The sequence below is a fragment of the Oncorhynchus mykiss genome, chromosome 15 (genome assembly GCF_057628025.1).
Source record: "Oncorhynchus mykiss isolate SJ-2025 chromosome 15, ASM5762802v1, whole genome shotgun sequence".
Lineage (NCBI taxonomy): Eukaryota > Metazoa > Chordata > Actinopteri > Salmoniformes > Salmonidae > Oncorhynchus > Oncorhynchus mykiss.
In genome coordinates, this window is record NC_143036.1 from 56935426 (window position 1) to 56957272 (window position 21847).

General features: G+C 44.1%; 1 protein-coding gene across 1 annotated transcript; it reads right to left on the reverse strand.

Annotated features, from left to right (window-relative positions):
• Positions 1-37: 37 nt before the first annotated feature.
• aldh1l2 (aldehyde dehydrogenase 1 family, member L2) lies at positions 38-21509 on the reverse strand. The gene is made up of 23 exons (XM_036944604.2): positions 21290-21509; positions 19726-19870; positions 16095-16329; positions 14609-14774; positions 14388-14489; positions 13796-13885; positions 13481-13615; positions 13099-13224; positions 12843-12934; positions 12464-12611; positions 11993-12112; positions 11700-11827; positions 11362-11512; positions 9647-9717; positions 9368-9473; positions 9012-9099; positions 8768-8861; positions 8578-8677; positions 6712-6810; positions 6348-6513; positions 1899-2004; positions 1592-1791; positions 38-1334 (listed from the first exon to the last, which is right to left on the reverse strand). The coding sequence occupies exons 1-23, from the start codon at positions 21335-21337 to the stop codon at positions 1279-1281; spliced, it is 2772 nt and encodes a 923-aa protein (XP_036800499.2). The 5' UTR covers positions 21338-21509; the 3' UTR covers positions 38-1278.
• Positions 21510-21847: the final 338 nt, after the last annotated feature.

Consider the following 21847-nt stretch of genomic DNA (forward strand, 5'->3'; position numbering starts at 1 on the left):
TAAAAGGAAAAATGGAAGTATAGACCATGACAACGGATGAAGAAAGAAATCAAGGAGTTTATTCACCGTTGTACAACATTTGTTGGAAGACAAACAATGCTGTATTGGGGCTGGTTTTTGCATAAGGTTTGGAGGAGAAGAGTCTCCCACATCTCCATAGAGACCAGATTTCCCTGCAGTTTTCAAAATGCTCATTAAAATGGCACATACAATGAAAATATGATCATCTTGAACGTATACGTTCTTAGTGTTAGCCGTTGTATTTGTATATCAACAAGTCTTTCTAAGGTCGTTTATTTAATACTTGTTTAAATTAATATATTATTTACTAAACTTAAAGGGGCAGTCTGTAGTTTGTTAATTTACTGTTGGACTTAAATTGATATGTACCCATTGATTCTTGAATATACCTTAAATGCTTAATAAGCTTAGTTCATCTGCCTAACCCCAAATATAAGCTTGTTTACTTTTTTTGTAAACAAAGTAAACTATATAGCCTCAACATGGTTAACTATAATATGGATAGTCAGTCCTTGCATCCATAGATCTGTCTATACATTTGAGAGTAGTTAGATTTCTCCAGCCCCATCCCTCAGTTTTTTACCAAAACAGGCAGGTAGGTTGGTGTGCATTATCTAGTGTTGTAACCTACAGTGCTCCTTTTCTGACAGAAATACAATGTCAAAAATATCCAATTATTCAGTGTTTTTCTTTTGTTATAAAATATTTACAAATTACAATTTAACTAAGGGACTTGTGGATATCTTCAGAAGTGTGGCACCTAACATTGCTGAGCAGAAATGACCTACAAATCTGAACCTGCATGCTTGAGCTAAAATGAAACCTGTGACTGACAGAGCAGGAGGAGATTGCCTGAAGCGCTCGGCTTTTGTAAAGCAAAATGTTCTTTCATGATGAGTGGAGGAACCGAAAACTTAACTCCAAAGTAAAGGAGGGTTGATCCAGTCAAATCCACCTTGGCTCCGGAATACTGAAATCCATCACTGCGTTTGATATGTGCATTCCCCTTTTGTAACTGTGGGGGAAACCGCCTGATATGTCCGTAATGCAAGTTCCTGATCAGAATGCTCAAAACTGTAGGCACCTTGAGACGAGGTCGTGGCAGAGGGTAAGCGACCCATCAAAGGTCTCCTCTCTCACACACCTGCTGTTAGCAAAGCCAAGGCTGGACTCCTGATTGAGACTGACTGGTGAGTCGTGATCAGGTGGATTGATTGATCAGTCGTTGTTACAGTTTATTAGGAGTGGCTGGCTGCCTTAGTACTCCACAGTCACTGCTTTGGTCCTGAGGTATTCGTTAAGAGCATCCTCTCCTGCCGAGCAGAACAGAAGCACAGTTAAATCGGTCAAACTCAAATCAAGCACGTTGGGCTCACAAGGCTATTCAAAGCTAGGCCCATTTTCTTTGAACTGTGTTTCAAGAAAAAGAAAGGTAGACAATGGAAAATAAATGGAAATCTATTTATGACAGACCAACAAAAATCAGTATATGATATGATCCACATTCCAATATGAGTGTCCAACATGAAACCCCTTGCCTAAATGATTACATGATTAACCCCAGACTCACCAAGGTCTTTGCCGAAGCCGGACTGTTTGAAACCGCCGAACGGCGAGGCCACGTCGGTCTTGTTGTAAGTATTGACGAACACAGTCCCGGCGTCCAGCCTCTCGCTCACATACATGGCCTTGTTGATGTCACGCGTGAACACGCCGGACGCCAAGCCGAACTCGGTGTCGTTGGCTCTGCTTAGCACGCCATCTATGTCACTGAAGGTCAGAAGGGTAGAAGAAAAGACGTTGGGAACCACAAAGAGCTCTATTACTTGGGTCTGTGATGAAGAAAGGTTGTCTCTCTAAAGACTGAGGAGACGCACCCGTCTTTGAACTTGGACACCACCATGATGGGACCAAAGGATTCCTCTTTGGCGATGAACATGTGATCCTCCACGTCTGTGAACAGTGTGGGCTGCATGAAGAACCCTGGAGGGAAACCACATCACAGCGTAGTTAGCAATGATGATGAAGGTGGTTGGCTGAAACGTTGCATTACAGTGGCCTCCAATTGTGTTGTACTGTCAGTATTCACTAACCAGTCTTATGTTACTGACTATTCAGCTATTGCGGTACATATTGTTAGGAAAATTATGATTAAATGACTGAACAATAATCTCATTTTAAATGGAACTGTAACTAAGCAATCTTATACTCTGTTTTATTATATCTGATTAACAATATGAGTTCATAAGAAGGGATTATGTGACACAGACAAGGAGTAATTCAAGTTAATGAACACCATTCCAACTAGGAAGAAAGGAATGGGTTTTGGATCAAGTAAACAGATAAGGTAGTTAACCTAAGGTTGAACCGACGAAATGAGCTCTGGGGTGTTTTAGATAAGGCTGTGAGTGCATTCCTAGGATTTCTGTTAATTAGAACTGTCAGCTAAGTGGTGATCGATAATGGTGAGGAGTCAAAAGTTAATTCAGTTGTGTTGTGTGTCTTGTGTATGTGTTAGTGAGTTGGAATGAACTTTTAAAGTTCCCTTTGTCTCGGTCGAGGATTCATTTTAGAAGCAATGAAATGATGTCATGTTATTGTATATAAACTGTTGCTCGTGGTAACGTGGCAGCGCGCTCTGAGAAAAAATTGTTACCTATTATTGATAAGACTGGTCTCCGTCTATTTTACAGTGCCTTGCGAAAGTATTCGGCCCCCTTGAACTTTGCGACCTTTTGCCACATTTCAGGCTTCAAACATAAAGATATAAAACTGTATTTTTTTGTGAAGAATCAACAACAAGTGGGACAAAATCATGAAGTGGAACGACATTTATTGGACATTTAAAACTTTTTTAACAAATCAAAAACTGAAAAATTGGGCGTGCAAAATTATTCAGCCCCTTTACTTTCAGTGCAGCAAACTCTCTCCAGAAGTTCAGTGAGGATCTCTGAATGATCCAATGTTGACCTAAATGACTAATGATGATAAATACAATCCACCTGTGTGTAATCAAGTCTCCGTATAAATGCACCTGCACTGTGATAGTCTCAGAGGTCCGTTAAAAGCGCAGAGAGCATCATGAAGAACAAGGAACACACCAGGCAGGTCCGAGATACTGTTGTGAAGAAGTTTAAAGCCGGATTTGGATACAAAAAGATTTCCCAAGCTTTAAACATCCCAAGGAGCACTGTGCAAGCGATAATATTGAAATGGAAGGAGTATCAGACCACTGCAAATCTACCAAGACCTGGCCGTCCCTCTAAACTTTCAGCTCATACAAGGATAAGACTGATCAGAGATGCAGCCAAGAGGCCCATGATCACTCTGGATGAACTGCAGAGATCTACAGCTGAGGTGGGAGACTCTGTCCATAGGACAACAATCAGTTGTATATTGCACAAATATGGCCTTTATGGAAGAGTGGCAAGAAGAAAGCCATTTCTTAAAGATATCCATAAAAAGTGTTGTTTAAAGTTTGCCACAAGCCACCTGGGAGACACACCAAACATGTGGAAGAAGGTGCTCTGGTCAGATGAAACCAAAATTGAACTTTTTGGCAACAATGCAAAACGTTATGTTTGGCGTAAAAGCAACACAGCTGAACACACCATCCCCACTGTCAAACATGGTGGTGGCAGCATCATGGTTTGGGCCTACTTTTCTTCAGCAGGGACAGGGAAGATGGTTAAAATTTATGGGAAGATGGATGGAGCCAAATACAGGACCATTCTGGAAGAAAACCTGATGGAGTCTGCAAAAGACCTGAGACTGGGACGGAGATTTGTCTTCCAACAAGACAATGATCCAAAACATAAAGCAAAATCTACAATGGAATGGTTCAAAAATAAACATATCCAGGTGTTAGAATGGCCAAGTCAAAGTCCAGACCTGAATCCAATCGAGAATCTGTGGAAAGAACTGAAAACTGCTGTTCACAAATGCTCTCCATCCAACCTCACTGAGCTCGAGCTGTTTTGCAAGGAGGAATGGGAAAAAATTTCAGTCTCTCGATGTGCAAAACTGATAGAGACATAACCCAAGCGACTTACAGCTGTAATCGCAGCAAAAGGTGGCGCTACAAAGTATTAACTTAAGGGGGCTGAATAATTTTGCACGCCCAATTTTTCAGTTTTTGATTTGTTAAAAAAGTTTGAAATATCCAATAAATGTCGTTCCACTTCATGATTGTGTCCCACTTGTTGTTGATTCTTCACAAAAAAATAGTTTTATATCTTTATGTTTGAAGCCTGAAATGTGGCAAAAGGTCAAAGTTCAAGGGGGCCGAATACTGTCGCAAGGCACTGTATGCAAATAAGAACCTTACAAATTCTCATAAAATAGATTAAGGGAATTCAATTAATGAAAACATATTGGTATAATTAAATTACAGTAACAATATACTATTTTATCCTATGTATATACTACATATTATAGATATACTGCATATTATATCCACATTCTGTCTGTCCATGTCTATACATCCCATCATATACAGTTGAAGTCAGAAGTTTAAATAGCCAAATACATTTAGACTCAGTTTCACAATTCCTGACATTTAATCCTAATAAAAATTCCCCGTCTTAGGTCAGTTGGGATCACCACTTTATTTTAAGAATGTGAAATGTCAGAATAATACTAGAGAGAATGATTTATTTCAGCTTTTATTTCTTTCATCACATTCCCAGTGGGTCAGAAGTTTACATACACGCAATTAGTATTTGGTAGTATTTGCATTTAAATTGTTTAACTTGGGTCAAATGTTTCGGGTAGCCTTCCACAAGCTTCCCACAATAAGTTGGGTGAATTTTGGCCCATTCTTCCTGACAGAGCTGGTGTAACTGAGTCAGGTTTGTAGGCCTCCTTGCTCGCACACGCTTTTTCAGTTCTGTCCACACATTTTCTATAGGATTGAGGTCAGGGCTTTGTGATGACCACTCCAATAACTTGACTTTGTTGTTCTTAAGCCATTTTGCCACAACTTCGGAAGTATGCTTGGAGTCATTGTCAATTTGGAAGACCAATTTGCGACCAAGCTTTAACTTCCTGACTGATATTTTGAGATGTTGCTTCAATATATCCACATCATTTTCAATCCTCATGCTGCCATCTATTTTGTGAAGTGCACCAGTCCCTCCTGCAGCAAAGCACCCCCACAACATGATGCTGCCACCCCCGTGCTTCACGGTTGGGATGGCTTGCAAGCCTCACCCTTTTTCCTCCAAACATAACAATGGTCATTATGGCCAACAGTTCTATTTTTGTTTCATCAGACCAGAGGACATTTCTACAAAAGTACAATCTTTGTCCCCATGTGCAGTTGCAAAGCGTAGTCTGGCTTTTTTATGGCGGTTTTGGAGCAGTGGCTTCTTCCTTGCTGAGCGGCCTTTCAGGTTATGTCGATATAGGACTCGTTTACTGTGGATATAGATACCTCCAGCATCTTCACAAGGTCCTTTGCTGTTGTTCTGGGATTGATTTACACTTTTCGCACCAAAGTACGTTAATCTCTAGGAGACAGAACGCGTCTCCTTCCTGAGCGGTATGCCGGCTGCGTGGTCCCATGGTGTTTATACTTGCATACTATTGTTTGTACAGATGAACGTGGTACCTTCAGGCGCTTGGAAATTGCTCCCAAGGATGAACCAGACATTTAAAAAAAAAAATTCTGAGGTCTTGGCTGATTTCTTTTGATTTTCCCATGATGTCAAGCAAAGAGGTAGAGAGGTAGGCCTTGAAATACAGCCACAGGTAAAACCTGCAATCGACTCAAATTATGTAAATTAGCCTATCAGAAGCTTCTAAAGCCATGACATCATTTTCAGACATTTTCCAAGCTGTTTAAAGGCACAGTCAACTTAGTGTATGTAAACTTCTGACCCACTGGAATTGTGATGCAGTGAATTATTTGTTAAATAATCTGTCTGTAAACAATTGTTGGAAAAATGACTTGTGTCATGCACAAAGTAGATGTAACCGACTTGCCAAAACTATAGTTTGTTAACAATACATTTGTGGAGTGGTTGAAAAACGAGTTTTAATGACAACCTAAGCGTAAGTAAACTTCCGACTTCAATACATACATACTCCGGACTCTGAGAATGCTCATATTTCGAAATTCCATTCTTTTAGATTTGTGTGTACTGTTAAGATATTACTGCACTGTTGGGAACACAAGCATTTCGCACCCGCAATAACATATGCGACTAAAACAACTTGATTTGATTTTAACATAGGTTATTCTACTATAGCTACTTTGGTATGAGTGCATACTGTGATACTAAGATACAATAGTATTGAAAAGACACTGCTTCAAAAGTGTTTACCTGGCCTGTCCACCTGTTTGCCCCCGTACACCAGCGTGGCGCCCTCCTTCACGCCCACCTCACAGTACTCCACCAGCTTGTCCATGTGGGCCTTGTGGTTCTGGGGCCCGTGGTCCGTGGAGCGGTGCAGAGGATCACCCACCTTCATTTTCTTTATCTCCTCCACCTGATGGGGGAAGAGGAGAAGAGACGTAGAAAGAGGAGGAATGCAAAGTCTATGACGAGGAAAGGGATCTTGAGAGACCCTTGAGTTATGCCACACGGAGACTCAGTTGCTGTGGGGTGGAGGAAACGGTGGAAGGGGAGGAAGAGGAAAAGTGTATTGTGTGTTTTGGACTGTTGTGGGAGGGTCTAGGATACTCACCACTCTCCTGATGTACTCGTCATGTATGGACTCCTCCACGAACAGGCGTCCAGCAGCGATGCAGTTCTCTCCTTTGTTGAAGAACACAGAACTCATACCCTGCAGAAAGGGAGATGGAGGGGAAGGGAATATGATGAAAATACAGTGCCTTGCGAAAGTATTCGGCCCCCTTGAACTTTGCGACCTTTTGCCACATTTCAGGCTTCAAACATAAAGATATAAAACTGTATTTTTTTGTGAAGAATCAACAAGTGGGACACAACCATGAAGTGGAACGACATTTATTGGATATTTCAAACTTTTTTAACAAATCAAAAACTGAAAAATTGGGTGTGCAAAATTATTCAGCCCCCTTAAGTTAATACTTTGTAGCGCCACCTTTTGCTGCGATTACAGCTGTAAGTCGCTTGGGGTATGTCTCTATCAGTTTTGCACATCGAGAGACTGAAATTTTTTCCCATTCCTCCTTGCAAAACAGCTCGAGCTCAGTGAGGTTGGATGGAGAGCATTTGTGAACAGCAGTTTTCAGTTCTTTCCACAGATTCTCGATTGGATTCAGGTCTGGACTTTGACTTGGCCATTCTAACACCTGGATATGTTTATTTTTGAACCATTCCATTGTAGATTTTGCTTTATGTTTTGGATCATTGTCTTTGTTGGAAGACAAATCTCCGTCCCAGTCTCAGGTCTTTTGCAGACTCCATCAGGTTTTCTTCCAGAATGGTCCTGTATTTGGCTCCATCCATCTTCCCATCAATTTTAACCATCTTCCATGTCCCTGCTGAAGAAAAGCAGGCCCAAACCATGATGCTGCCACCACCATGTTTGCCAGTGGGGATGGTGTGTTCAGGGTGATGAGCTGTGTTGCTTTTACGCCAAACATAACGTTTTGCATTGTTGCCAAAAAGTTCAATTTTGGTTTCATCTGACCAGAGCACCTTCTTCCACATGTTTGGTGTGTCTCCCAGGTGGCTTGTGGCAAACTTTAAACAACACTTTTTATGGATATCTTTAAGAAATGGCTTTCTTCTTGCCACTCTTCCATAAAGGCCAGATGTGTGCAATGTACGACTGATTGTTGTCCTATGGACAGAGTCTCCCACCTCAGCTGTAGATCTCTGCAGTTCATCCAGAGTGATCATGGGCCTCTTGGCTGCATTTCTGATCAGTCTTCTCCTTGTATGAGCTGAAAGTTTAGAGGGACGGCCAGGTCTTGGTAGATTTGCAGTGGTCTGATACTCCTTCCATTTCAATATTATCGCTTGCACAGTGCTCCTTGGGATGTTTAAAGCTTGGGAAATCTTTTTGTATCCAAATCCGGCTTTAAACTTCTTCACAACAGTATCTCGGACCTGCCTGGTGTGTTCCTTGTTCTTCATGATGCTCTCTGCGCTTTTAACGGACCTCTGAGACCATCACAGTGCAGGTGCATTTATACGGAGACTTGATTACACACAGGTGGATTGTATTTATCATCATTAGTCATTTAGGTCAACATTGGATCATTCAGAGATCCTCACTGAACTTCTGGAGAGATTTTCGCTGCACTGAAAGTAAAGGGGCTGAATAATTTTGCACGCCCAATTTTTCAGTTTTTGATTTGTTAAAAAAGTTTGAAATATCCAATAAATGTCGTTCCACTTCATGATTGTGTCCCACTTGTTGTTGATTCTTCACAAAAAAATACAGTTTTATATCTTTATGTTTGAAGCCTGAAATGTGGCAAAAGGTCGCAAAGTTCAAGGGGGCCGAATACTTTCGCAAGGCACTGTAAGAGCAGGTCAGAAGTATGAAGTCTCTCTCCTCTTTTCCTTCTCCTTTAGTTACTCTCTCTCTTTTCTTTCCCTCCCTCTCTCTCTCTCTCACCATGCGCACAGCCTTGTCCATGTCACAGTCGCTGAAGATGATGAGTGGAGACTTCCCTCCCAGCTCCAGAGAAACCTTCTTCAGGTTACTCAGCGCACAGCTGCAACAGGAAATTACACGCAAGCATGAGCAGGAAGTAGCTCAATATCAGCCAATCAGGAATAAGTGGGGTCCCAGCCCCCTACCTTACCTTTTCATGATCTGTTTGCCGATTGGGGTGGAGCCTGTGAAGCCCAGTTTACGGATGTCAGGGTGGTCAGACATGCGCTGTCCCACCATCCCACCTATTAGAGATGGGGGATAGGGAGGTAGATGGAGTGAGAGAAACAGAAAAATAAAGATTAGAATCAAAAACCTTATCTAATAAGTCACCCACAGATCTCCTGGAGGACCTCTCCCTTCCCACAAGCCCTTGCTCCCTTGCGTCCTGTTACCTGAGCCAGGTACGATGTTGATGACTCCCTTGGGAATGCCAGCCTTCACAGTCAGCTCAGCAAACTTCAGGGCTGACAGAGGAGTTACCTTTTGGGCGAGAGCAGAAAGTGAGTGAAGCACGTTCCTTGCTGTGGACACGGGAATCTCTTCAAGTGAATGAAATGACATCTGATATTCACATATGTGGTTCAGCAATGTGCAGTGCTAGAGAGGCTATTTTAACATGTTGGTCTGCAGAGAAAGGTTACGTTAGGTCGAGTCGTGTGTGACTGCTGTGTTACATAAGTTGTTCACCTGCTGGTATAAAATCTATGACTGAATCTGTCGTAACGTGTGCAGGTGTGTGTGTTCTCACCTGTGCAGGTTTCAGGACCAGTGTGTTTCCAGCAGCGAGGCAAGCGGCACTCTTCCATGCCAGCATCATGAGTGGGTAGTTCCAGGGAATGACGATGGCACACACACTGGCACCCAGGAAACACACAACACTCACCATGAACGGGTGCTTCAGGTCAGACAAATGCAGTGTTTACTACAACCAATGCTCAAACTAAAACCACTACTCATGAATCATGTGCATATCTAAATACATATTGATATTTCCTGGTAGAGTTGTATGTGAACTCTGACCCCTTACCCCAGAGGTTCCTTCTTGGTGAAAGTCAGATTGCGATTGGGCCTGGCCTGGTTGATGGGTATCGTCTTGCCCTGCAGCAGACATGATGTAATAGAAGATATGCATAGACTACGAGATCACTGAAAAGATCTAGATAACTAGGTCAGGATTTGGCAAACAGGGACATGTGCATGAAAAAGAAGTGGAGCCAGTTTCATCATACAAAACCCTGCAAACATCTTTATAAAACGCTCCAAACAAAAAAAGAAACATCCTCACTGTGAACTGCGTTTATTTTCATGTTTGTATGAACATAATAAGATTCAACAACTAAGACATAAACAGAACAAGTTCCACAGACATACAGAAATTTAATAATGTGTCCCTGAACAAAGGGGGGGGGGGGGGGGGGGCTCAAATCAAAAGTAACAGTCAATATCTGGTGTGGCCACCAGCTGCATTAAGTACTGCAGTAGATCTCCTCATGGACTGCACCAGATTTACCAGATGTTACCCCACTCTTCCGCCCAAGGCACTTGCAAGTTCCCGGACATTTCTGGGGGGAATGGTCCTAGCCCTCACCCTCCGATTCAACAGGTCCCAGACGTGCTCAATGGGATTGAGATCTGGGCTCGCCATGGCAGAACACTGACATTCCTGTCTTGCAGGAAATCACGAACAGAACGAGCAGTATGGCTGGTGGCATTGTCATGCTGGAGGGCCATGTCAGGATGAGCCTGCAGAAAGGGTACCAAATGAGGGAGGAGGATGTCTTCCCTGTGAAGCACAGCGTTGAGATTGCCTGCAATGACAACAAGCTCAGTCCGATGATGCTGTGACACACCACCCCAGACCATGACGGACACTCCACCTCCAAATCGATCCCGCTCCAGAGTACAGGCCTAGGTGTAATGCTCATTCCTTCAACCATAAACGTGAATCCAACCATCACCCCTGGTGAGACAAAACCACGACTTGTCAGTGAAGAGCCCTTTTGCCAGTCCTGTCTGGTCAAGAGACGGTGAGTTTGTGCCCAAAGGCAACGTTGCCGGAGATGTCTGGTGAGGACCTGCCTTACAACAGGCCTACAAGCCCTCAGTCCAGCCTCTCTCAGCCTATTGCGGACAGTTTGTGCACTGGAGGGATTGTGCATTCCTGGTGTAACTCGGACAGTTGTTGTTGCCATCCTGTACGTGTCCCGCAGGTGTGATGTTCGGATGTACCGATCCTGTGCAGGTGTTGTTACACGTGGTCTGTCACTGCGAGGACGATCAGCTGTCCGTCCTGTCTCCCTGTAGCACTGTCTTAGGCGTCTCACAGTACGGACATTGCAATTTATTGCACTGGCCACATCTGCAGTCCTCATGTCTCCTTGCAGCATGTTTAAGGCACATTCACACAGATGAGCAGGGACCCTGGACATCTTTCTTTTTGTGTTTTTCAGGTTCTGTAGAAAGGCCTCTTTAGTGTCCTAAGTTTTCATAACTCTGACCTTAATTGCCTACCGTCTGTAAGCTGTTAGTGTCTTAACGACCGTTCCACAGGTGCATGTTCTTTAATTGTTTATGGTTCATTGAACAAGCATGGGAAACAGTGTTTAAACCCTTTACAATGAAGATCTGTGAAGTTATTTGGATTTTTCGAATGATCTCTGAAAGACAGGGTCCTGAAAAAGGGACGTTTCTTTTTTTGCTGAGTTTATTTCACATATCTGGTCCATGCAGGTGAAACTGTACCTGGATCTTGTCGCACCAGCCGGCAAAGTAGCGGAAGGTCTGGATGGACATGCCTACGTGGGTCTTCAGGGCCAGGGTGTAGACAGCTCCAGAGTCTATGGACTCTATGGTGGCCAACTCCTCCTGGTGCTCCTCCATCAGGTCAGCCAGCCTGGTAGGGAGAGGAGGTCAACAAGAGGGTCCACTGCCAGTCTTTGTCCTCAAAATATATTATTGTTGTATAAATGGATATAAATCTGCACTATATAAACAAGTTCCCTGATAGTAACTATACTCCATAATGAGTCGAGGCAGATCTCCGCCAGGCCTCTAGGAGGCGCTGTAGGCTTGGTGCTCACTTGTACAGCAGGGTGCCACGATCTCTAGGGTTCATCCTGCCCCAGGGACCAACCTCAAAGGCCTCTTTGGCTGCTGCTACCGCCCGGTCCACATCTCCCACTGACGCATAGGCTACCTTACAGATCACCTAGGGAAAAGGGTTCACATTTCATGAAGTACCAATACAACAATGTCCACAAGTATGTATATCAGTGTGTATGTGAGAGTGTATATCTAAGTCTGATAGATGAGTAATAGTAGGATGTGTGTGTGTGTGTTCAGGTGTCTCTGTTTGTATTGCATTACAACTCACAGAGCCATCGGCAGGGTTTATGGTATTGGCGGTCTTGCCGTTCTCTGCGTCCTCAAACTTGCCATTGATGAAACACTGCCAAGGCATCTTCACCGTCATGTTGTTGACGTCTTTAGTTGCCTGGAAACCAAACCGTGACAGTGGCATAACATTACACGTCAAAGACAAATTACAGATCCAACGGTGTCTCATAAACACGTGTATATGTGTATATGTGTGATATAAACACTTGGAAGGTGAGTGGGAAACAGTATGTTTCTCATCATCATCATAATAACACCATCTGTGCTCTGTATGACTAGCCTGGTCCCAGATCAGTTTGTACTGTATTGCCAACTCATATGGTCATTAATTGTGGTACCTTTGCCAACTCCTATGAACATTGTTGCACAACTGACCATAGAAGTTGGCAAGACAGCACAAACTGATCTGGGACCAGGCTACTGTATGACAGTTGTTTGTCTGACTCACATAGTCGATGACCATCTCCTCCTCCTGGTCCTCCCCCCTCAGCCTTCTCACAAACATCTGGATGAAGTCCTGGAAGGTGGTGGCCATGTACACGTCCTCATTCTGCAGCTGCAACCCTACACACCTCTGCTTGATCTCCTCCACCAGCCTGGGGAGAGGATGGGGATATAGCAGAGTTTATGAAGGGTCATAGTGAGATTACGTCAGGTCATAGGAGAATATGTCACTCAGGTACAATGGGGTCAACTAGGGTCAAAAAAGTCACCCTGATGATCAAAATCCGGTCACTGTTCATAAAATAGATAACAAAAAAACTTGAGGTCAAGTGAGGGAAATGAAGGGTTAAACCAGGCCAAGGCCAGTGAAAGCATACACTCACCTGACCACGTCCATAGAAGCAGCTCCTGACTTGAAGAAGTCTGTGGTTTCCTCAATGGCAGCAACGTTGCTCAGAATGCCTTTCCAGATGTCCTGGAGCGGCAACACACTGAATCAGTGGCGCTAATTGAACAGCTTCTATCTGAATCATGCGTCTACATCATGGCAGCATACTAAGTAACAGATTCTGTTGTGGAAGAGTCAAACTATCACACATGGCTATGTGGAAGCCGTCAGAGACACAATGAGAAACGTACTCGTATCTCCTCTGCTATCTTCTTCTCGTCATCAGTCAGCTCCACGCGGGCGGTGTCTCCTGAAGAGAAGTACTTAGCAGCAGAGATCATCTTCCCATCCTCAAACTGCAGGTTCTTCACCATCAGCTGTGGAGGAACCAGAGGAGGGTGAGGAGAGGGAGAAGGAGGAGAGGCAACAAATAGTTAGGGTTAGGCCTGAGCTATGTCTTAATGACTAAACTGGAGAAATCATTCACAAAATGAACATTAGAAGCCATCGGAGGCTGATAGATATAGTGCTCCATGTTACAGCACAAGTAATACAGTTAACTGGGTTGCCACTAGACACTTGGCTGGACATTTCCTTGTTCATTTCCCATTGATCTCATTTTCCGTGACTCACCGCTTTGCTATCTGACCCGTACAGAACCAGGCCGTTCTTGGTGACGACACCAGCTTGGGACGCCCCCTCTATCTCCAGGGGCTGACCGGCTGGCACCGACTCCCCCAGCATGGACGACCCGTACAGAGTCACAGTCTAAGGAGAGAGAGGACACGGGTTCGATTGACATACTGCCAATGAGTACACACACACACACACAGTAATACAGAAACAGAACATTGGACACTACGTACTGTTCATACACACACTGTAAATGTAATTGTGTGTGTGTGTGTGTGTGTGTGTGAGTGAGAATGTGTGTTGTAGGGAACGCACCTGACCATCAATGACCGTCCACGCCCCGGGGACTTTGTCGTGGCCACGGATCCAGTTGTGGATAGCCTCTGCCGGCTGAGCGAGGTTGACCTGGAGGAGAGGAAGAAGATGGAGAGGATGAGGAAGAAAATATTCCTTTTCTATGAATCAGGGGGAGGCCAAACAGTTGGCTGCTTATTATGCAACACCTTAAACCCCCCCCCCCCCCAGTGCTGTAGGCTCTAGTAAGTTAACACTCCCCCCACCCCGTCAAACCCTACCCCCTCCTTAGACAACCCCTCATCCCATTACTGGCCCTAGTACATCAACCTCTCACTAAACAGGACTTTTCCAAACTGAGTAATGAATGGATGTATTGTGGAATTAAATGGCTACAAATTGAGCAACATCAAACTGCCCTAAACCGTTTTCAGGAGAAAACATAATCATTTGGGCAAAAATAGTGACAGGACAGGAAAAAGATTTGAATGGTTATTTCCTAATGTGATATTTGACTTAGTTTCCTTCATTCCCTACAAACAGCCTTAACCAGGTGACGCTGTGGGCAGTGTCTCTCGCTGTTGATGTTCCACACCCACATTCAGTATCTCACCTTGGAGTTGGACTTCTTCTGTATACCCTCGTAGCTGGCCCCCTCCTCTGTCTGGGGGACGCGCGTAGCTTTCCCATCAGCGATCAGCTGCACGGACTCCACCTGCACCACAAGAACACACCAACCCCCAAGCGATGTCAGTGTGTTACGTGTTACAGCAATGGGACTGTGTTATGTTTTATCCTGACTGTGATCCGACGATGGTGCGTTGCTATGGTTACCATGGCCTTGATGCCCTCTGGAAAGAGGAAGCGATTGTAGAGGGAGTCCACCGTGTCGTTGGGTTCCACAGGACACTCTCTCTGGAGCAGGATGGGACCTGTGTCCAGACCATCATCAGCCCAGAAGATGGAGAACCCAGCCTTCTTATCTCCCTGGATCAGAGTCCTGAGGAGGACACAGAATCAGGTCAGACACAGAACCAACGTCATGCATAGATCCACGGTCATACATAGGAACTGGGATGTACATAGAACCACGGTCATACATAGGAACTGGGATGTACACAGAAACAGGGTCATACATAGGAACTGGGATGTACACAGAAACAGGGTCTTACATAGGAACTGGGATGTACACAGAAACAGGGTCATAAATAGGAAGTGGGATATACACAGAAACAGGGTCATACATAGGAACTGGGATGTACACAGAAACAGGGTCATACATAGGAACTGAGATGTACACAGAAACAGGGTCATACATAGGAACTGGGATGTACACAGAAACAGGGTCATACATAGGAACTGGGATGTACACAGAAACAGGGTAATACATAGGAACTGGGATGTACACAGAAACAGGGTCATACATGGAACCATATGGAGCAGGTCACTCATGGAATCGGGTCATGCATAAAACCAGGAACTAAACTGTGACAAATTTTTTGACCGGTATTGTCATAGCAAAATACTCCAGCAGCAACAGGATTTCAACACTTAGTTAATAATGCTGCTAGATCGGTGATTAAGCTATTAGCTACCTGAAAAGTGCAATAACGTTAACATTATTGTGCAGGCTTTCAGTGAATTTATGTCAATCACAAAGCTCATCAGACACAGATCAGTGTCAAATATTGGCTAAATCCACATAGCTGTTCACACACACACACACACACACACACACACACACACACACACACACACACACACACACACACACCCAACACGGATAACAGGAACTGAGAACAGATAAGGGTAGGAAAAAGATAAGACAAACTGTACTCAGCCAAACACATTACAAACAGTTCATCCCCAAACCAGACCAGTTAGATAGCACCTCTCACTCCTACTCAGCTCTCCAGCATGTGTTTAACTATATGGGCAAGGCACACACTGAAAACTTTACACTGGTCACGAATACGTATTGACAACAGCTCGTTACCACGTGCCTCTGCACTTGACCGTCTCCGTAGGGTCATAGTGTCTACAGCAGTGATCCTGTGTAGGCCTATTTCAGGAGTCAAGCACACTTGCTATTCTGTCTGTCTTCTCTGGTGGTCAGTTTAGGCCTGGCTCACCCACACACCCCTTGACAGGCTAACCCTTGACCTATCAACTTTGTGGTCAAATTTCTTCACTTCACAGACAGACAGAGACAGACAGAGATAGACAGAGACAGACAGACACATACCCAACTACCCCACCACACATGCCTATAAACCTTAATCCTCTCCATCTTAAAACCCTTTCTTCTTCCCTCCCTCACCAGTTGATGGCGGAGGCCCCGCGGTGCAGGGGCAGGATGGAGGGGTGGTAGATGATGGAACCGTGGGCCGGGTGGTCGATCACGTTCATGGGGATGAACTGGGAGCAGAAGGGCATGACGTTGAGCTCAGCCCCCACCGCCTTGTAGGCCTCCACCACTTCCGTGATGGGCTTCCCTTTGACACGCCACCGCGGGAACTTAAAGACCGGCGTCCCGTCCTTCTCCGCCACTACCGCTGGTGGGGTGGGGGAAGTAACAGAGATTTGATGACTTTGACAAATTCTTTATCTTTCTTGTAAACTGAGAGGTAATCATAAAGATAGTCAGGAAGACAGGAATGATAGAACATTACAACATCTCTATATGTTCTCTCTGTTAGTTTAGACTAGTTTTTCCTTTTGTACAGTGTACATACAGTATGTGAGTGTGTATCTCAGTTTATCTGTGTGACCGTTATCTGGGTAATCTGGGTGTGCGTCAGGGTTGGGGTTAATTCTGAATTGAGTTCCGAATTGCTCTTTAATTTCAATTCAATTCTTGAAATTGGCCACACCTCACATGAAGCAGAATTTGAATAGAATTTGAATACGTATTGACAACAGCTGAAATGACCACATGTGCCTCTGCATTTGACCGTCTCCATAGGGTCATAGTGTCGACAGCAGTGATCCTGTGTAGGCCTATTTCAGGAGTCAAGCACACTTGAAGTAGAATTTAATGAAATTAAATTCAAATTGATTATTTATTCTACACATTACCATAGTAATGTTTATTTTGATATAATGTATGGTTACCACTACCATGTAGCATAAGGTTGAAACATTCTCCTAAAACAATTACAAATAATTAGTGGTCTGGATATATTCTAAGACATTGTTGTGGGTTGTCTATAATAATTCATAATTTTCTTAGTGTTTTTTAAATATCAGAAAAAAATACATTGCATTAGATCAAATACTGGAGTATGGAAGGGAACAATCTAGCATCTCATGACAATGAAAAATAGTGTTTGACATCTTTGAGTTATAATCAAACTAATATTTGAAATGGTATGTGAATTCTTTGCATTAATAAGTAGCATATCCTGTTGATAAAAGACTTCTGATATGAATGAGACTTTCATGTTTCACGTCTCAGTTGAATTGCTTTGAATTAAATTCAAATCAAATTCTGCTTCCTGTGGTGTGTGGCCAATTCAAATTCACTGTTTGAATTAAATTAAATTCAGAAATTCCCAAATTGACCCCAACTCTGGTGTGCGTGGGGGTTCCGGTCTTCCCCAGTTCCAACCAGTTCCAGGACACAGCCTGCTCCACAACCCTACTAGGGTTATGGTCACATGAAACCCACACTTTGGCCCCACCTGCTCCACACAAATGAAATCACACACACACACACGCTGATGGGAGGGGTGGGACAGGACAGGGGGCTGGCCCGGGGGCACACGGTCCATCTCAGAGTGTGTGTGTGCGTGCGTCGGTGTGTGTGTGTGTGGTAAAGGTCTGAACACATGGAGTTGTTGGCCTCATCCAGCCAGCTGTCCTAATATGGGTGCATGGTAGTAGCCTCATAGTACTAGAAGGCCATGCTTTATGCCATGGCAATAAGTGAAGTGTTAGAGGCTGTTTGACTCACAGACGGTTAGGCTAATAGAGACAGTTTCTGTTTACCATCCAACGTTACGTTCGAGTGATGTGCGGGCATCCCAACATCAAAAAGCTCTGTAGCAGGATAGCTAAAGCTGATGTCGGGACGTTGACACAACTTAACAGGAAGTGAATGTTGACCATGAACACATGCAGGACTGGTGGCTATAGCACATTATTCTTCTGGCTTTATCTAACTCTATTGTTCATATTTTACCTTGACTTGCTAGCTTGCTAGGTAATCATGACATCTGCGATGCTGTAGACGATAACCATCTGATTCCGTGTTTGTTAACTTGTACGCGCTGAAGTTGCATGGGATCGTATCCACTGCTAGGTAAACAAAGAGGTTTCCGACGACTGTGCGTGCAACTTTTCATGAAGCGAAGGAAATGGGTCTATAGATGTGACATTACATCATCATTACATTGTCAAGTAAACACTTAAACAGTAGGCAAAGAATACCCACAATCAAACCATCTGCCTTGGTAAATACTTTGCCCAAGAATAACCGGCAAATGTGAAACAATGTTTTACTCAAATGTTTGATCATATTGTGTAACAAGGTTTCCTTTACAGTACCTGTGTCCAGCAATTCAGACCCTGACATGTCTCTGGACCAGAGGTCCTCTGCCAGATCATGGGAACTCATAGGGTAATGTTATTTTTTACAGGGATGGCAACAAAAACTGGCCAAACGGTACAAACCTCTCCATCCTGTGCCAAGAACTCAGTGGGCCGCTGTTTAACTTCACTGCAGAGCAGAGGAGGATGGTGGGAGTAGCTATAGGAGGACAGGGTCACTGTAATGGCTGGAATGGAATAAATGGAACAGAGTCAAACATGTGGTTTCAATATGTTCCCTGTGTTTGATACCGTTCCATTCCAGTCATTGCAATGAGCCTGTCCTCCTATAGCTCCTCCCACCAGCCTCTTCTGCTGCAGAGTCAGGCTGGACTGAAGTTAGGCTAAATCAGGGTAATAGTGACTAACAGGGTTTGGTCAGGGGTGTGTTTCTCCCCTGTGTGTGGTTGTTTGTTTGCCTAGCATGGTCGCAGTGGTGTGAAACAAAGGATATTGTCCCATCTAGTCAGTTATTCTCTCTATAGAGAGAGGATAGAGCAAAGCAGAGATAGAAAGAGAAAGGGGGAGAAGCACAGAACAGGGACCCTTGCCGTCTCAGCTGATGCCTGCTGGATAAAATAACGTGCATCATATCAAACCAGCCGCAGCGACAGACTTTTCCCCTCACTGCTGCTCCTCTGGGTCGACTCAGGGCCTCTCCCTACTAAATCAATGGGCCCACAGTCCCGGGACTAACGCTGGGCATAAAGGTCTTTGTACAGGAGCCTTACAGAGTCAACACGGGTCTACCTCCCTCGCTGACAAGGGCAGTCAGATCATCAGGGACACCACGGAAGACATTGCATCTCATTTAGAAAAGTGACTGGGAGTAATCATTTCCACAAACTCCACTAACTCAGTTAGACCGTGGGAGTCTGGGAGAGGACGGACTGGATCATGACTGAGGCCATGCAGATGGTAACAATGTAAAGAGGTGGCCATGTTCTGATGAGGATGTAAGCATACCACTTCCATAAATGCTTTGCTGCAATATTCATTCACTGAGTCGAGAGAGAGAGAGAGAGAGAGAGAGAGAGAGAGAGAGAGAGAGAGAGAGAGAGAGAGAGAGAGAGAGAGAGAGAGAGAGAGAGAGAGAGAGAGAGAGAGAGAGAGAGAGAGAGAGAGAGAGAGAGAGAGAGAGAGAGAGAGAGAGAGAGAGAGAGAGAGAGAGAGAGAGAGAGAGAGAGAGAGAGAGAGAGAGAGAGAGAGAGAGAGAGAGAGAGAGAGAGAGAGAGAGAGAGAGAGAGAGAGAGAGAGAGAGAGAGAGAGAGAGAGAGAGAGAGAGAGAGAGAGAGAGAGAGAAAGAGAGAGAGAGAGAGAGAGACTCCCCCTCCAGTCATCACCATTGTGTCAATACTTACCCAGAGGGTCTGCCTTGCCATCCCTATCTGGCACAGTGAACACGCCCACCACCTTATGGCCCTGCTTCCGTAGGTTGGTGTACACCTCCTGTCCAAACAGGCTCTGGCCAATCAGAGCCAGTCTCAGCTTATTTTGGTAATAATTCTGGAGGAAACAGGAGAGAAGAAGGAGCATGTGAGTTAGAGTGGTAAAAACTATTTCTCACACACAACAAGAATAGCCTACACTGTACTGGTGCGTTTTAAGATCAAAACATAGTTTTTCCCCATATCCCTCAGGCTTTGAACCAATATGACCAAATACTGATGGAGACAAACACCAACTTTCAATTGGACCATACCCATGTCCAATATTCAACTTCACTTCTAACATCCCTCGTGTTGAGTATACATAGACATTTTGTAACGTTGAAAAGCGTTTATGCTACTCTTTCCCTCTCTGCTACTCTTTCCCTCTCCACTGCCAAGTTTTTTTTTGTTTCTGGCAGCCAGACTCGCCCAATGGGCAATAAATCTTGGTCCTCTGGGAGAGAGAGTGGTCTGAAATTCTATTGGCTACAGAGAGCACAACCCCCTCCTCCAACTAGAATGAATGCTCAAGTAAGTTCAAACGACTACTCCAGTCAGTGTGTCTGTCTGGAAGTTCATGTGAAAACGGAAAGTTTCAAGTTTCCTATGCCGAAATAGACTAGGAATAAAGTAAATCTATAGAGGTTCATGTGTAATAACAACATAATACATGTTATGACAATGTGTTATTCAATTGTTATAGCCTAATGTAAACAGCCCCCGTGAAGGCTTACATACATTCAGACAGGCAGGGTAGGCTATACTTTTCCAACACTGAGTGACTACCTATCTAAAACGGCCATGATAAGATATACATTTCTGGCGTTACATTGTAACCATCTACAGTAGCAGTTTGGTAGGGGCCGGTGGTGTTTATACAACACCTACAAAACCATATCGTAGCAGTCCATTTTCCTTGCTAATATCCTGACAGTAACTTTCATGTCAGTCGAATTATAGGCAGGTCGTTGCGGGTGTGTTGCTAAACCGCTCTGCTCAGCTGTCTGGTCTCTCTCGTTCAGCTGACGCAACTCCCCATGAACCGTACAGTGGAAGTAATTCGTGCAGCGATGGAGAAGCGTGCATAACGTGGCAATTGACAAAGACATGCCTTTCTTTGTATGGTTGTTAGAATACAAATACATAGTACATAATATGCATTCGGCTTTATAGTAATAACTGTAACAATGCTGCATATCAGGTATCAAATAAGATAAATGTCAAGCATGCATCATATTTGGATTAGATTGTAGGCTACTGTGAGTGTGTCCTGTGCACACCCAGGCATTGACAGATCTGAGACCGAGTCATTCATTGATTGTAACATATGAAGATGACTCAATTCTAACCTGATAGATATTCATGCACCAGAACAACAATGACAACATCGTGTGAATCAGCTGGCAAGCAATTAGGATTCACCATAGTGACAAAGGGGAAGGCAGGGGGGGGACACAGAGGATATAGCGGATGCAACATAAACAATGTTACTTACAGAGCTGGTAGAGAATTTCCTAATGATTCGGTTCACTGTCCACAACATGATGGCTGTATTAATTTACACAAATTAAAATACGACAGAATTAGTCCAACGTGGTCTGGGGACTTGTGGAAGCACCTGATGACACACACACCTGCCTCGGAATGACAGTGGTTCGAGCCAGCCACAGCCAGCTTATACCCGAGAACCGGCGTGTGCGCGAGGTACTGTCTACGTGCGCGCTCACGCATCCCACTACTTACTCCAACGAGGCACGCATGTATTTGACATTTCGGTGCGTTTGACAGCAAGTCTTTCACATTTTTATCTGTTACCAAGGGTAAACGATTAAAAAAAATGTCCTGGTGTTGTAGTAAGAATTGCTGTTCAACATTAATTATGCGTGCTACCAGTGCAATATAGTTGTCCGTTTATTAAAAGACCACGAAACCGGCTCGGACACGAGGACGCAATGATCGACATTCATGAAAAAAAACACGCGTTAGGTTCATCTTGGGCATTTTATACAAAGGTGTCTGTATTAGTTTATTTCAATGTTTATTAAAATAATAA

Bases quoted from the DNA above. Each gene is read 5' to 3' on its own strand.
- aldh1l2 (XM_036944604.2), bottom strand. From the start codon at position 21,337: ATGTTGTGGACAGTGAACCGAATCATTAGGAAATTCTCTACCAGCTCT. The intron at 2,005-6,347 runs GTAAACACTTTT...GTTTCCCTCCAG, and splicing joins CAAACAGGTGGACAGGCCAG to GGTTCTTCATGCAGCCCACA. The intron at 1,335-1,591 runs GTGAGTCTGGGG...TCTGCTCGGCAG, and splicing joins CGGCTTCGGCAAAGACCTTG to GAGAGGATGCTCTTAACGAA.